Consider the following 17,201-nt stretch of genomic DNA (forward strand, 5'->3'; position numbering starts at 1 on the left):
TTGCTCCCCCCACCCTTGCTCGCTCACCCTCTCTCTCTCCCCATCTCTCTCTCTCCTTATTGTCTCGGTTACTCTTGCACCATATTGTGCTGTGATTGCAGAAAGCATCATGCTACATGCTGCTTTTGCAGGCGTGTGTGTGTCTCTGTGTACGCGTGCGCACATGCAAGTGAGCTTCATTCTTACATTTTCATGTGTGTAGAAGCTTCGAGGAGTCAATAGGTGGTAATGAGAGGGAGTGAAAGTAGAGTAGTTGCAAGTGTGAAATTTAAAGTGTCATTTTGTTTCTTCAGTAGAAAGGGATGTTTGTGTCAATGCTAAGTTGGATGCAGAATGAAAATGATTGATAAAGTGATCTAGTCCCAAGTCCACAATAACAGATTTGGGAGACTCATTTTAGCTGAAGTTCTCAGGTGCATTTGACTTACTATGTCAGCAACTATTAAGATGTGTAGGATGTTGCTTTCAGTTTTGTCTTCAGTACAGGTGTCAAAATTAATTGACAATTGTTATTTTATTTCAATTCCAGTGCAGTGGTTGACAGTATAAAGATGACACAACTATGAATGGACCAAAATGAGACTTTTATTTTATGGAAACCAAAAAAAAAAAGGGGGAAACCAAGGCCAAAAGGCAGAAACATTTTTACCGTCAACTGGGTTTTTTCTGTACTTTGTCAAATCGGAGTGGTCTCACTTCTTCCGAGCAAGCCACATGCTGCCGCAGAGGCAGTTGTCAGCGGCCAGGCAGTCGTCTCGCCCTGGGCAAATAGCTGGTTGCTGCGATGGGGCTCATTTCCTCGCTGCCCACTCAGTTCAGTGAGCCATAGGTGCATGCATGGCCATCCAAAGTGCACCACGGGCGTTCTTGGCAGCGTGACAAACGGCTACCCTCGCTCGCTTGGATAAGTCTAATCTTACTCCAAGCTCTCAGGCAATGCCATGGCGGCCAGAGTCCATAGCTTTATGGCTTTGCTGGTTAGCCCGCATGCTTTAAAGGTGTTTTGCTTGGGGCGTCACATCCTGTTTCAGATGCTTTGTTTCAGTAACAAAAGTCTTTCTGTCCATTTTTGATGGTCTGATTCTCGGGGCCTTCCAAATAAAGATTTTGCCGTTTCTCAAGTTTGTTTGCGGCTAACTAGAAGTATACAAATGCAGTAAAAGGATCTCCTGGGGTATGATATACTCTGTAATCATAGTGGCAAAATTAACGATCATGGTCATCCAAACTCTTTGTGGCTCTCACCGAGAAAGTCACGATTCAAGTTTCCCACGGATTTTGGGGAAATGGGTTTTAAGAACAGTACAATAACAGTTAAAACTTAGGTAAAGCTGTGATTTCAAATGTGAGTATTACAGACAAGTTCTCATTCGCTTGTATTCTCGTCACGCGTATGTGTGCGCTTATGTGTGCCTGTTCCTGTGCGTGTATGGATGTGTGGGTTGGTGGGTGGGTTTTGTGTGCACTACTCTGCCACGTTAAGCATATTTCAGAGCTCTAAATGTGGTTCTTATTACACAGCAGAGCATTTAGCCAAGACCTACCATCTGCATCACTCTTTCTCTCTTTTCCCTCACTCACTGCAACAAAATACAGCATGCGACAAAATTCTCATTCATATAGTTATCCAAATGATATGTATATTATATTTTATTACCGTATTTTCCGCACTATAAGGCGCACCGGATTATAAGGCGCACCTTCAATGAATGGCCCATTTTAAAACTTTGTCCATATATAAGGCGCACCTGATTATAAGGCGCACCTTCAATGAATGGCCCATTTTAAAACTTTGTCCATATATAAGTCCATATATTTGGACACGCCTGCCGTAGTGGCTCAATATTGGTCCATATATAAGGCGCACCGGATTATAAGGCGCACTGTCGGCTTTTGAGAAAATTTGAGGTTTTTAGGTGCGCCTTATAGTGCGGAAAATACGGTAATTGATTGTCAATCATTCATTATGTGCACAATTTACGTATTTCTTTCTCTACACAGGGTAACCAGGAGACACCAACTCCCCCAGATCCATCCATGGCCCAGACTTACCCGTCAGCCCAGTTTGCCCCCCCTCCCCAGAATGGCATTACCACAGAGTTCACAGCTTCACACCCTCACCCACATCCGCACTCCCATCCACATTCACACCAGCATCCTGCACCCCAAGACTACCCCGGGGTTCAGGCCTCTATCAGTGACCATCCACTCAACATGTACCAGTCCACACAGAGCCACAGCGACCAGAATGGGACCAACATCGGAAGTCAGACAGTCACCGGCACAGCCACAGTAAGAAATGATGGGATGAATTTTTGGTTAAGTTTTGAATTTGCTCTTATCCACAACCTTGTTTTTGTTTTCTGTTGGTGACCATTTGAAAACATTGGATGGAACTCTGGCCAGGCGACAGTTTCATATTAATATTTACATCAATATTTATTTATTTATTTATTTATTTATTTATTTATTCGTCCATTATGAATGGCTCTTTTGGGATGACCAATGAATTCACATCAGTGAGAGAGCTCTTTTTTTTTTTGGCCCACAAGCTACTGATGGTCCTAGCGGCTACTTGGTGCCCTTATGCACCACTTTTTTAACCCCTGCTGTAAAGAAAATTAATCCATTCTATTTTTTGTTCTTTTTCTTAATAAAATATGCCTGATTATGATAATCTCGTCCCTACAGAGGCTTCCATGCCGTTCAAGGTTACAAAGGTTTCTTGCTTTGATCACAAATATTGTAATCTCTTGTCTCTGCATGTCACAATTTTCTTTGTTCTAGAAGAAAGAAACATTTTGCATGTAAAAAAAAAAAAAGCTCCTGGTCATTTCAATGCAAGATGAAAAGATGACACAATTCCAAGCTACTATATTTTAAATGAAGCTCTACATTATGTGTCATAGGAGAGCATGTATGGATTCTTTTACCGCAAACTAAAATTATTTTAATGACAATACAGGAGACTGTAGAATGTACTTAAAAAAAAAACACAATTGTCAGCTAAAAGAACCATCTGGAGGCCTCGTTGGTTTTCCCTTCCAGTCTGGCTGTCTGCTCTGCTCCTTCCCCCACATCGGCTCACTGCTTTTATTTTTCTTTTCCTTTCTTCAGCTCTGCAGCCACGTCTCTCTCTCTCTCTCTCTCTTACCCTCTTTCTCTGTCTGTCTATCGCCTTCTCATTTTTCCTGGGTGTAGCTTTCACTCGCCGCACTTCTTTCACTGTTTCTGCCTGCAATGAGTAAGATTCCCAAAATAACATGAAGGTAGCAATAACAGCTGAAAACAGCTACTTGGTGATATTAATACACAAACTCCGTGTCTACTGTAACTGGGTCATTTATGTATCTTGTTTTAGGATGCAAAAGACCAATGCAGTGACTAAACCAAAAACTACATAAGATGGACAAATATTTTATAAAACAGGAATATTATTAAAATTGATCTAGAGGAGCATGCCGTTATAATACCAGACAAACTACACATAAAACTAAATATATTTCTAAGCAGAAGATTCCTAGTTTTTATGGATAACCATAATTTAACTTCTGGTTTATTGTAAGGAAAGTATTTTGTGTGTGAGTTCTGTAATGTATTATTGCTGTTAACATCTCTGCAGAGCTCCATCTATCCAGAAACTCATTTTAGTCCCAAGTTTCCATGTGTGCAGCAACGTCCAATTCATTCTGCTGACGGTAGCTGGAATTGTAGCAATAAGAGTTACAATATAGAGTCACAATAGCTCGATGTGGAAGCTGCTCAGGCTTTCAAATGCAGTGAAGGGATTTTTCAATCTGATAGGTTGGATACGACCTGACCTTGGTGCACCTTCGCTCTATTCCAGGTTTATAGCTACGGGAAATTAGCTCATATACAATACATAATCTTGAGTTAAGTTCACGTTTCTAAACTATGTATCTGAAATATGTCACTTTAAGCTGCCTTGGCCTACAATATTTCATAAATAAGTAATGTTAAAGTATTTGTGATTTTCTTCCAGTTTTACAGACAACACAAAAAAAATAATATTATGCGTATTGATATTTTCATTGCAGATATAGAATTGAATAAATAATGTGTTTAAATGAAGACGTGGACACCATCATGAGGAGTTGCTTAAGGCAATAAAAATATATTTATTGGGTCAAAATAGAACTGGGTTTGTTTTCACAAAGAAGACAATATCCAAACTCACCGGCGACAATGTTTGCTGTAGTCTCAGCTTGACTTGCGCAACATGCCATAGAACAAGCTGCCTCAAGCCTGTCCTCACTTCATATATCAGTTCGTGGTGCCAAACAGGACGAGATGCTCCGTGTGTGTGTTTGTTTGTTTTGCGTCTTTGCAGCGAGTGTAGGCGTATGTTGCCGCCTCACACAGATGGCAGTTGTGGCTGCCTATGTTCCCGTGTACTCCTTTCTCGTGTTCCCATGTATACTTAGGAATTGTGTGGAAGACTGCTGGGCCTAAAGCTGCTTAACCCCCCCCCCCCCCCTCCTCACTTTCTCATACAGGCTGTATTTTTAGAGGTCTTGTAGACTTGAAGAATAAGACCAAAAGAAAGAAGGTGCGACGTACTGTAGACGGGGTTGCGGCAACAATTTTGTACCATGAAAAACATTTTATCTTTTGGTTTTATAATATACACAGGAGTAGTTAAATGCTTTTAAATTGAGTTTTTTTCCCCATTTTTTTCTCAGAAAATTCTGTTCCACACCGATTCAGATGAAGTGTTCAAAAGGTGGCTCCATATGTTTGCAAGAAAAATGTTTTGTTACATACACACACGCGAGAATCTCTTCTGGCATTCATTGATCTTACTACCATTAAGCAACAGGACAAAGAACGCTGCTGTTGATGCTCGTTTAATGTGTGTGCATGGCCATCTATTATCTCAGTGCTGTCTGATCAATAACCTTAATGGATCAACACCAATATACTGTATCTGATTCTGCAGTTCTGGTAGTCAGATGTTATAAAGTAACTTTCATGATTGTTCTTCTCTTTGCTTGAACTTGTCTCGTCTTTCGAATGACATTCACATCCTATACGTATTTTGGGATTGGTCACCAAATGACAGAACCAAAAGCGAATTGACTGCAAACCAATTACAGATGATGACAACTGCGCACGTATCAATTTGTTGCAATAGAAATAATATATATATATATATATATATATATATATATATATATATCATAAAAATAAATAATTAAAATAAAATAGAGAATGGCGAGCATGGACAACATGGATATTTTTTTTCGCCAACCCTAATTCCAAATGTTCTCATCCCTGCAGTTTGGTAATTGATTGTGTTCTCCAGCAGACAGACGACCCAGCACAGACAGACAGTCATCCACCAACACAGACTGTACCTGAGAGCACAGACAGCAAGGCCCAACCCAAAAGACTTCATGTCTCCAACATCCCCTTCAGGTTCAGAGATCCAGACCTCAGGCAAATGTTTGGGGTGAGTACAATATGTCAATGATGTATTTTATGTACGTAAATGAATCATATCAATTTGTTTCTATAGACTACTGCTACTTATTTCACAAGTGACTGTTTTCTTTTTTAATAACAGCAATTTGGCAAAATCTTAGATGTGGAAATCATCTTCAACGAACGTGGTTCAAAGGTCTGTGATATTTTTTTTTTTTGCTTAAGCATGCTGCCGTTTGTTATTTGAAGTTTCCACTTTTTCAATGTCAACCGCTTGAGTGCAGAGCAAAAAGATTTACTCAATGATAAACTAACAGCAATAATGAGGAACGGCATGTTTGTATTGATGAGGATATTTTTCATTCTCTATAGGATGTGCTAGGTTTTCAAAGATAATTAGATATCTCCCCCATCAATTAAATTATCAAACTAAAAAGTCATGGCAGATCAATAGGGCAACATTGAGATATTGCTGACTTTGACTTTGACTTTGACTTTATTGTCCTTGGGCTAATCTTGTCTGCCACTTGGTTTGCACAATGCCATATGAGTTTATCACACATTTAATGATTCCATTTTCTATTTCTTAATGTTTTTTTGTAGTTCCACACAAAAAAAAACACTACATCCTAAATATATCTGTATGATTATAATTATTACATCAATTGTCAGTTAAAATTCTTTTTTTAAGCTTTTGATGCTAAAATTAGAAAAAAAAAATTGTCAATGTGCAAATCCTGCTTTTGTTCTTGAGGTTGTCGCTCTTTTTGTCATGCAGGGTTTTGGATTCGTAACATTCGAGCATAGTATGGATGCCGACAGGGCCAGGGAGAAATTACACGGCACTGTGGTGGAAGGCCGTAAAATAGAGGTACTTGTGTTCAAATCTTTCCTTCCACCTCTCTTTTCTTTGTCCTCTTTGTCCCCTATTGATGTATGTGTAAGTGAGTGTTTGCGTCAGCGTCCGACATTCGACCACAACACCCAATCTTATCTTTGTTGCCAAATGGCATTCAAAAGTCATCCAAGGTTTTAGTTTTGTCTCTGCTTATCGTTTAAAAACAAAAACACATCTACAGTAAAGTAGCAGACTGCTTTTATTTCTTGTCTTCATGCTTAACTCATTCATTGCCAAGCCAGTTCATATCTTTGACGTCTATAACCGTCAATGGCACTGAATGAGTTAATAAACTGCCCAAACATTTATGAACTGTATTTTGAGAACATGAAGATTGTTTTTTAATTTTTTTGCTGGCCCCAAGTACTGCGAAGAAAAACTGAAAAATCAATCTTCTCTCTCTCTCGACCATATTTCCTGTTCAGGATCACATGGAAAATTGAGCTTTTCCCAGCTGACTTAGTCCACGTTTACACAAGATCATTTTTAATGAAAATGGAAAAACACCATGTCAAAACAAGAATGAAAATGGATACTGTTCTGTTGCTCCGAAAAACACAACTGTTTTTATTATTCATTAAAATACAACTTTATATAGGAGGACAAGCAGTTGGTATGCGCTTTTTTTTTTTTTTGCTGCTGTGTAAATGGAAATCTTTTGTTTTAATTCTGCAGACAGAACATTTGTAAAATGCAAGTATGTGTTTTTTTGGGATAGTTCTATTGCACATTTGGTCTTAGGGTTGAATGGAAAGGCCACATAAGTGCAATGAGTTGCTGGACATAGTGTTGACATTTTTGCCGATACAGCAAATATGGAAAATAAACACAACCAACGTAATTTGTCATCAATCAAAGTAGCTGCTGAAGGCCGAATAGATAGTTTGAGCTTGTATTCATTTTTCCAAGTGGCATCGCCATGTCATTTCTGATTCTGAACGAGTACCATGGTTGAGTCTCTCCAATGCTTCTTCTGAGTCTGTCTTCATCCTCCCAGGGAAGAAGAAGCATGTCAAGTCAAACGGGAAATGACACCTTGACTTTTTGAATTTCAACAGATGGAATGCTGCGTGAAATCATATGCAGAACAACTCCATATTTTGGGATATAAGGAATCCAATTTCTACCAACTATGTTAACATTATTCCAATCAGAGATTGAGAGGAAATAATTATAACCACAACTGCTCGGTTTCTCCAGACGATCTTCGTCCCAGAGGCCTTAATTGTTTTTAGGTCATCGACTGTACTTGTGATTGTAAGATGGTTGGTGAGGCACCGGGCCAATTTTACACTAAAATGATAATTGGTATATTTTCTATAATTCTTTGCATCAGGTTGACGTCATGTTCCCACACTCATCTTTAACATCAGGCCGTTGTTGTTGCCCAGTCGCAGAAACAAACAGGTCAACTTGTGAAAATATTTATTGTTGGATTGTTTTGATGTGAAATTTCTTTTTGTATCAGCTGCGATGTCACGAATATCTCCGTTATCTATCTTGACATTGTAAAATGCGCTCTATTTTCAAACTGGTTTATCATTGCCATTTTTTCATAGCAGCCAGGAAACAGACGCTTTAGTTTTTCCTACGCCGAGCCTTTCCAACTATAAATACACTCTTAAATGATTACTACCAAGCTACTGGTTGGAATTAGGCACGCACATTCTTCCAATACACCAACACACACGCACAACATCTAGCTTTGAAGAAACGACTGATGTGTTTCGATCCCGATAATGAACGGAAACAGGAAAGGCCGGTCTGGAATATGCTTGGAGAAAAAAAAAAGTAATGATTGCAACGTTTTCTTAGCCGCCTGAATACGATGATGCTTATTCCTTTCTCATCCCCTCCTTCCCCCCCACCATCCCTCCAATGGTAGCTTGTTTAGGGCCCCATCCAACAAAGTTACAACGGTAACAGTACACAAACAAGTGGGCGGGGCCAAAAGGTTTGGGAAATGGTAAGTGTGGGCGAGCGAGCCGTTCTGCCAGCATTTCCTCTCTCTCTCTTCCTCTCTTGAACGTTTGCAACACTAAACCTCACGTGACATTTCTTTTTGAATTGTGGTTGGGTTGATGCTGTATAATGACATTTTTTCTTAAGTGACAACGTACATGTCCATTCACTGAGTGTTCTCCTGGAATTGCGTGTACAAGCGATACTGACTGAGACATGATCCATTTGCACATCTATCGGAGATTGTTGGAAAATAATTTGTGAATTTTGCTTTGAGGATGATAATGCACCTGCATTTTAATTTCCCCCTGTTTACTTTGATTTCAATTTTGGAATGAGTTGAATGGTTGATTGATTTGATTATAGTATGGATGTTCTTTGGGGTTTTAATTCATGCAAGTAGAAAGGCTGTTGTCCAAGTGTGAATGCATTTTTAGTGCTTTCATCACAGTTATGTCATTTTCCAAGATTGACTGGATGTTGCATAATCCTTCCGGCATATTTTCTTCCTTGTCGCCACATTGAATTTTCTTTTTTTTTTTTTTTTTTCCCCCTTTCTTCCCTTTTCATTTTTTTCCCTGCCCTCTGCATGCATGTGTGTTTACAAAACAAAATGAGCCAAACTGCCAATATGCATCCTTGTTGTTTTTTTTTCGTTACGTTTGTCTTTATATTTACTGAATTGTCACTCTAACCGGAGCGCATGTTAAAAATAATGGAAAATATGCAAATGGGAAGGAAAGGTGATTTTGTTTTTTTGGGATGTGTTTTTTCAGTGGTTCTGGTTGCAACTGTGAAAACACACAAATGACATGAATGTTTGTCATGATGCTTTTTATTTTTTGAAATGTTTCTCTGTTCACAACACAAGGGAGCAATGCATGAGGCAGACTTTTAAAAGCAGTTCTTTACAGCTATGTGATTTTCATCTCATGAAGTTTTCTCTCTACCTGCTGTAGGTCAACAATGCAACTGCCCGAGTAATGACAAATAAGAAGACTGTCAACCCATATGCAAATGGTAAGATTACCTCATGTTACTAAATTATTAAATGTGCTCCTACTGAAGGTGAGCAGTATGAAAAAAGAAAATGCACTTTGCATATTTGAAACAGATTTTTTTTCCATTCACATTCTTTCAGTCTGACAGTGGTACTTGTTCCACGCAAAAGCAAAAAAAAAATGAGCAATGTTTGTTGTAATGTGATGGATAGTTCACGCCAGGTGTTTTGAGCCATCTGTCTATCTTCATATTCCTCTGAATTATAATGATGGATGCCGACGAATCTCTTCCCACAAGCTTGAAACGAAGCAGGTGTCAATCGTTGACGTTGTTGTTACTCTGCACGCTTGCCTGCGATCAAAATACGCCGTCACATAAAATGGTTATTGGGAAAAAAATATGTAGAAAAATACCGTAAAAATAATAATTTTATCATAAAAAAAACATTTAATTTAACTTTTTTTTTATAAAACACTTGATGCACTTGCTGCCGTGGATCTGCCAAGTGTTCATGATGCCAAGTGATGTGGAGTATAACTTAAACTTAGCTCAAAGTCCTTTTTTTTTTAAATCAGCCGAAGCGAGTTGAGCAAACAGGAAAGTCCTCATCTCGCTACTATGAAAATTAAAAGTTGCCACTGAGATCATTTGTATTGTCCGTCTTCTATTTGTCAGGCTGGAAGTTGAATCCAGTGGTCAGTGCTGTCTACAGCCCCGAATTCTATGCAGGTAAGGGGGCGTGTCTTTCTCAATTAGGCCCCTCCTCTTTTATTCTTACCTCCCTTCTTTTCTCCCAAATCCTCCATCATCTTTTTTGAAGTATCGATTTTGTTTCTCTTCTCTTCCCTCTCATGTGAACCTTGCTCACCTCTTCCTCCTCTGCATTCCTCCTAAGCAACATGCAACCAGGCAAATTCTTTTTATAGAATGAGAACTGTGCTGATTTACGCAAATATAACAACAGACTGTCATCTCTGCTGAAGAACAAACGCACACTTTGCTACTCCCTCCGTCATTCCAGAATCCTACTCCCACTCCTTCATTAATGATGGTCATTAAAGTGAAAAATAACTGGATTCCGAGATAAGAAAATAAGAATACAGATATCTGAATACAAATGAAGGACAGGGGGGGAAGAGAATCTGATTGCCTGTTGTTCCCCAGGACATTAGAATAAAGTATATAAAATATATTTTGAAATCAATATTTTCTATTTCCCTGTTGGAGTCATTAGATAAATCACCGTCTGCTCTTATCATCACAAAATGGCTTTGCATCGATTCTCTTTGTCTCACATTTGAAACATCCAAAATATCAATGAGAGTTTGTCAGTATGTCCACATGGATAACTTAAGAACCTTTTATGCTTAAATATTACAATTCGAATGACAAATACTCACATCAGTCAAAGGAATTAATTTTCAAAAGAAAATCCTCTCTAATGTTATTGATCAAATTATATGAAAATGACCCATGTATATTTCTGGATACGATAATAATATACAATCACTTTTGATCCCTAAATTTGAGCTAACATCAAAGTCATAGTGATAAAACGTATTAGTGTCTAACTATCATGCTTGCCATGGCATGAGGTCTTTAAATCAAGATGACAAAAGATGAATAGGGACAATTACCAGCCTTAGTCTTTTCCTTCACTCTCTTTGACAAACTCTTGTCCTTTGGCCCAAACCTTCCATTTTTCATTAGGTCAATGAATGCTCCACTGTTTCTATTACCATTTCATTAGATCTCCCTTTTGAAGAGTTGCATAATTAGGCAAGGAAATCATTTCTCCATCTTCCTTCTCTCATCTTGCCCTCAAATTACACCTGGTGTCATTTTTCCCTATTTAGATTAAAGAAAAGTTCATAACAGTAACCGTGCACCTCTAACACGACGGACGGATCAACGACATTTCCTGCATTTCACCTCCTTCAAACAAAATGATATTCATCATCTCTTATCTTATCTATGTACTCCAGTCATGTTCAGCCTGATTCATTTTATTTTTGTTACAACTTGCACTATGTAAAAAAATCATGAATTCATTCATTTATTTATTTATGTATTTATTTAAAGCGCAAAAACACTAGGGTTGAATTACCAGTCGGATTTTGCTTTAAATCACTTTGCGCCACATTGAATTAGTTGATGTGAAGGTTCAAACGGTGCACTTAATTGTTAATTTTATGACATTTTTGCCTTTTTTTTTCCCAGTGCCAGGGTTTCCCTACCCAGCAGCCAGTGCAGCAGCAGCAGCAGCCGCAGCCTACAGAGGAACCCACCTACGAGGTCGAGGAAGGACAGTCTACAACACATTCAGAGCGGCTGCGCCACCTCCTCATATTCCTGCCTATGGAGGGTGAGCATTTTTTTTTTTCTAATCCAGTTCAGTTGTTATTTAACTCCCTTTAGTTGTTTTTTTTTTCTTGTTTCACTCAAATGGCAAGCCCTGCAACTCAATGCTCGGAGACAGCAAAGCAATGCATGCAAGCTTTGCGTCACAGTGATAACCAAGTGGCCCACTTTCATAGCATGCTGAATTAACCAATAGGCATGCTCCAAGACTTGCTTTTTATGGCGTCATGGAAAATTACTGTCAACTTGGCCTTGGACTGTGGTGTGATTGAGTAAAATGTCAGAATGGGACGTCATCCACTATTCTTTTCTAAGCGCACCCATTTACCCAAATGAAATAAAACATCTCCCCGGCTGGCCCCAGCAATTCTTGTGGATCCTTTGTTGCTCAAAGCTCTGGAGAGCTGTGTGTTGTGGGCAGTCAGATGCAATTTTGTACCATTCTGTTGGTGTTTAGATTTTTTCTTTTTTTTCCTCTTTATACCTGCAAGCCAATGGGCATCAAGGAAGCTGGCTGGGATTCTTTTTTTAAGATGGGGGTTGAAATGAAATATTTTAAGATGATCATAATAAAGGTTCCAGCACGCCTGCGACCCTCGTGAGGATACGGAAGCTGAACGTAAACGCAAAATACAGTTTCAGATTTTATTGACTTTTTTTTTTTTCTTCAATTTAAGTTTTTGCTATTTCATTAGATTTATTTGACCATTATAACCTTGGTGGGAATCCACTTTGCGAGTGAACAACAACGCTCAATAACTATATTTAGCGTTTCAATATCCACCCAATTCTTCCCAAAAAAAAATGTATTTCATGCAACCCTCCCAGCTTCCTTATTCAACCATTAGATATGAGTGCCTTGCTGTATTTCCCCCCTTTGACTCTGGATTTTTGATTTACTTTCTGTTGGTTGTCTTTTGGATTGTGGACATGGGTCTTGGTTGGTAGCCAGCCCAGTGCCTGCATGTCAACATGCACTAATATGGATGTTTTTGTTTTGTTTTATTTTGTTTTATTGTGTGTCTGTTTGTTTGTGTTTGCATCCTCTACAGTGTTGTTTACCAGGATGGATTTTATGGTGCAGATATTTATGTAAGTATTGTTTACTAGTATGACATTGCATGTGACAGGGATCTCTGACATCACATGATGGTATTTGCTTTGAACAAACAAATGCCACAATTAATCATCTTTTCCTTGAACCTGGCATTTGAGCTTCTTTCTGAAGAAACCACTATTCTCTAGGTACTGCAAGATTTAAAGTATTTGTTTAGACATTGTTAATTCATTTGGTAGTGCTACATTAAATTCTGTGGAGGAGAATCATTAAAAAAAATGGAATGATGCTATTTGGCTGATGATATAGTACAGTACTTTTTGTAAAAATCACTTCCATTACACTGTGAGGTGTTTGAATCATGTGGAACCATTACATTTGATTTCATCTTAATAATACACGTATAGTATTTCAGACAGATTTTTTAAGAGAGGAATATGGGCTGGGTAAAGAACCGTGTTGCGAGAGTGACATAACCGTAATATAACTGTTGGAGTAAGTGCTCAGGAAGCATTAAGCTAAATTTCCCATGTGAGTCTTTAAAATACAAGTATCTAAACCTCATGTGTTTTACTCAGCCTTTCTAATTATACAAATGACTTCTTGAAACATGGCGGGTGCTTCTACTGTAATATGTTTGGCTTTTACTCAAAAACACACAACTGTGGGGAAAAAAATGTAAACATAGATATGCTGCAAGTTAAATAACTTAATGGTGCCTACAAGTAGCGTCCTGCTCCACCTGTCAACGCATCAGTAAATTTGATGGATGACAACATTCCCACGTTAGATTGAATGCTGTGTGGTCAAACCTTGACCACACCAACTGTGACACACAAAGCCGCCATTCGTCACTCAGCTATGAGTGACAATACACGCTTACAATGGCTGCTCGCTTAAAGGGGGCAGACTGTTCATTCCGCCACAGTCCATCATCAGACATTCTAACTATCCTTTATTCGACTTCACATTTTATAGCCGTAATAATATATCCATGGCTGGTGTCAGGACAGACATACAGTCATTGAGAATAGAGCAGAGACAGCTGGACCTATTCAAAAAAAAACTTGTTCTTGTGCTTGCTACAACTCCTTATAAAAAAAAAGATTAAATGAAATAAAATAAAATGAAATAAAATGAAATAAATAAAGTTAGTCCGGAGTCCTGCCTTAATTCTACTCACCGTATTTTCCGCACTATAAGGCGCACCTAAAAACCTCCAATTATCTCAAAAGCCGACAGTGCGCCTTATAATCAGGTGCGCCTTATATATGGACCAATATTGAGCCACTACAGCAGGCATGTCCAAAGTCCAGCCCGCGGGCCAAATGTATATATCTTATATATGGACAAAGTTTTAAAATGGGCCATTCATTGAAGGTGCGCCTTATAATCTGATGCGCCTTATATATGGACAAAGTTTTAAAATGAGCCATTCATTGAAGGTGCGCCTTATAATCCGGTGCGCCTTATAGTGCGGAAAATACGGTAATAACAAAAAGTATGCAGAAATGAGTTGTCATTTAATCAAAATACAGTCTTCAATTGTCTTCACAATGTCACATGACGTGTGTTTCCAGGGTGGTTACGCTGCCTACAGATTTGCCCAACCTACTGCTGCCACAGCAGCTGCATACAGTGACAGGTAAGATTTCAGAGTAAGCGACCGTAGTAGGCGTGTTATGATGTCAAGTGAGCTGGGAAATACAACTAGGTGATGATTGTTAACCAAGCCTTGTGCGGACGGACCGCTGTTTGCACACCTGTGGCTTGATGTTACCATCTGTACAGGGCCAAAGTAGCACCATGTGGGTCATATTAAATCCACAAGGATCACAGAGGGGACGTAACAATAGCTGCTTTTGTGAGTCCTCACCCGACTTTAGTTTATGTTGTGCACAAATGAATGCAAATGCAATGACTCATGCAGACATGCATTCACCGGGTTGAATTAACACGCACACGTGCAAATCAGGACTGTAAAATTATTGTCATTGAGTGCAACGCATAATCCCAGAACTGTGTCAAACTTTGACAATAGCCAGAACCTTCCCCTCTGCTATCCAACAAAAAGTACATTTACAATCAATTATTACTTTTACTCTGTTGTAAATCATTGAATATTTATTTATATTACAGCAAATGATATTATGGATGCTGTTTATCTTTTCACCTCGGGGTCATTTTTAAAAACTCCATTTGACATCAATTGCATTGGAATTTGTGTAGCAGTTGCGGTTTAGCAACACACTCTTCAATAACTGTCACACATCCACATTGATGATGAGTTCGGGCTCTGCACCACGAGATAAGATAGGTCAAATGCAGTACTGGGATAAGTGCGAGTGTTGGGTGGGTGCTGCTGTTGAATAGCAATGGCCAAAACTAATCGGGATTAATTTCTAATCGCTTCAACCACTGGGCTGCTATGCAAATCTGTTCAATTATGAGCACACACCCTGGCCCCTGATTGGCTCTTATCGTGGAGGATTAACGCGAGGAGGATGGGCGGAGGGGAGATCTGGTCAGACAGCATGACTGGGAGTAAGCAAAAGCGGCTCTGTAGTTTTGTTTAAATATAAGATATGTCAAATGGATTCCCTCAATGATTGATTACGTGGCTAACCCTTTTGGACATTTGCTTTCTTTAAATAAGAAATACAAAAAAAGATCAAATAAAATAAAGGCTAACTCCTGATAGCAAAAGCAATTTCTGGTGTTCCATTGTGCTTTTTGTAGTGGTCTGAAATCGCCAACTTGCAATCCTGCAAGGATTATATTGTCCATCCATTGTTTTTTTGTGTCACGAGGGACCACATTGTACTTAGAGTGATTGATCGGGATTTATTAATCAATTGGAATCTATTGACAGACAACCATTGTGAATTTTTCTATTAAGCAAACCTTAATGCTTTTAGATATTTGACAACCAAAAAATTGTTTCCCCAGAAAGTAACTGCACAATATACGTATATATATATATTTTTTAAATGATTCCATTTTATTGTAGTGACTTTTAATAGCATGCCATGTACTGCTCAGGATAAGTAGCTCATTAATGAGCTACTTGAAAGATTTATAAGCTAGGGTGTACCTCAAAGAGAGTTTCTCATTATTTTGTCTTACACTCAATACATTAATTAATCTAAGAACATAATGTAAGAGTGTCAAAGACTTTCAAAGTCATTGAATGATAACATTTAAGGAAGCATATTATCATTAACATGTTCCCCTTTTGCTCCAAATGATGTGTTTGATTATTAATCAAGAGACTTTAATTCATTTATTTCTTCTGGGGAATTGCAATTCAAAATTTGAAGTCATTTTTTTGTTACTGTTGTGAAATACAATATATTGATCAAGTTGGCCATCTATATCCATTTTGCCGTAGTTATGGACGAGTATATGCTGCCGATCCCTACAACCACACACTCACTCCAGCAGCCACATACAGCGTTGGTGCCATGGTAAGGCCGCCATGCCCTAATTTGACCATTATGAATGTACAATAGTGAATTCAGCTCGTCTTTTTGCTGTGCATGCCACTTGCTTTAATTGTGTTTTCATTGAAGTGAGAGGTGCATGCAGGAGTGGAGTGGGAATAATGCAGGCTAAATGGCCAATTATCACATTTTGTTTCACTGATGAGGGAAATGACAAAATCATGCTGATAATTCTCTAGGCCATTTGGGCTTTTAGACCCAATTTGTAAATTACAATGAGCTAATCATCATAATTGCGTCCATGCTTATGAGTCCGTTGTGTTTAGCAGGAGCAGCAAACGTAGGCTTGTGGCCATGTTCCATGCACACGTGTGTTACCAGGATCTTTTTTTGAAATTCTGTTTTATAGCAAATAATGCAACTTTGCATCATTTGGAAGACTTTACTAAAAGTTCAAATTTGTTGTCTTTTGTCTTCATAGCATTTCTTTATTGGTGGATAGAAAAATGATTTTTATATGACCCGAGACAAACAGAAAAAAAAATTTGCACACACTTTAGAGGATTTCTTGATTCAACTAATCATGTCGAGACTTACTTTATCCCGTTTAATAAATACAATGTTTATTTTGGAATTTGCTTTTTTTTTTACTCGGGATTAATTATTAATATTTGTAAAACTTTTAAGCATAGCACTTTATACTATTTTGCATAGTTCTCTTCACGGGCCTGCTTTGGGCTCGCTTCCCTTGGCCGACTTCTCGGGCATTGTGCAGAGCTTTTCTGCAGCGCTGACATATCCTCACTTAAACTTAATTGAATTTGTCTGCGCCGCTAACGGCAGTCCAAATGCCACATTAATCCCGCCTGTAAAACGTGATGAATGTCCTCATGCTTTGGCAGCCCAGTCCATGTTAGTTATTATATTTCTAATTTGGTGTATACCACCTCACTCCACACTCCTTGGTAATGAAATAATTAGTCATTTTGATAATTAAATCTCCTGTGGCGCTGCAGCCACAGGGAGGATGTGA

At 38.6% G+C, this 17,201-nt stretch overlaps 1 protein-coding gene across 9 annotated transcripts in view; it reads left to right on the plus strand.

The window, feature by feature from the left end:
* Window positions 1-17,201, plus strand: part of rbfox1 (RNA binding fox-1 homolog 1) — a 69,021-nt gene that overhangs the window by 48,428 nt on the left and 3,392 nt on the right. For 5 of the 9 annotated variants that reach the window (XM_037256377.1, XM_037256378.1, XM_037256379.1 and 2 more), the window contains 10 exons: window positions 2,002-2,292; window positions 5,327-5,473; window positions 5,588-5,641; window positions 6,224-6,316; window positions 9,265-9,325; window positions 9,983-10,036; window positions 11,528-11,672; window positions 12,721-12,760; window positions 14,306-14,370; window positions 16,117-16,192. In XM_037256377.1, the coding sequence (XP_037112272.1) occupies window positions 2,002-2,292; window positions 5,327-5,473; window positions 5,588-5,641; window positions 6,224-6,316; window positions 9,265-9,325; window positions 9,983-10,036; window positions 11,528-11,672; window positions 12,721-12,760; window positions 14,306-14,370; window positions 16,117-16,192 (1,026 nt within the window). The remainder of the gene's footprint in view (window positions 1-2,001; window positions 2,293-5,326; window positions 5,474-5,587; window positions 5,642-6,223; window positions 6,317-9,264; window positions 9,326-9,982; window positions 10,037-11,527; window positions 11,673-12,720; window positions 12,761-14,305; window positions 14,371-16,116; window positions 16,193-17,201) is intronic. The other 4 variants (XM_037256381.1, XM_037256383.1, XM_037256382.1 and 1 more) reach the window with 2 other exon arrangements.

The sequence above is a fragment of the Syngnathus acus genome, chromosome 8, assembly GCF_901709675.1.
Source record: "Syngnathus acus chromosome 8, fSynAcu1.2, whole genome shotgun sequence".
Classification (NCBI taxonomy): Eukaryota; Metazoa; Chordata; class Actinopteri; order Syngnathiformes; family Syngnathidae; genus Syngnathus; species Syngnathus acus.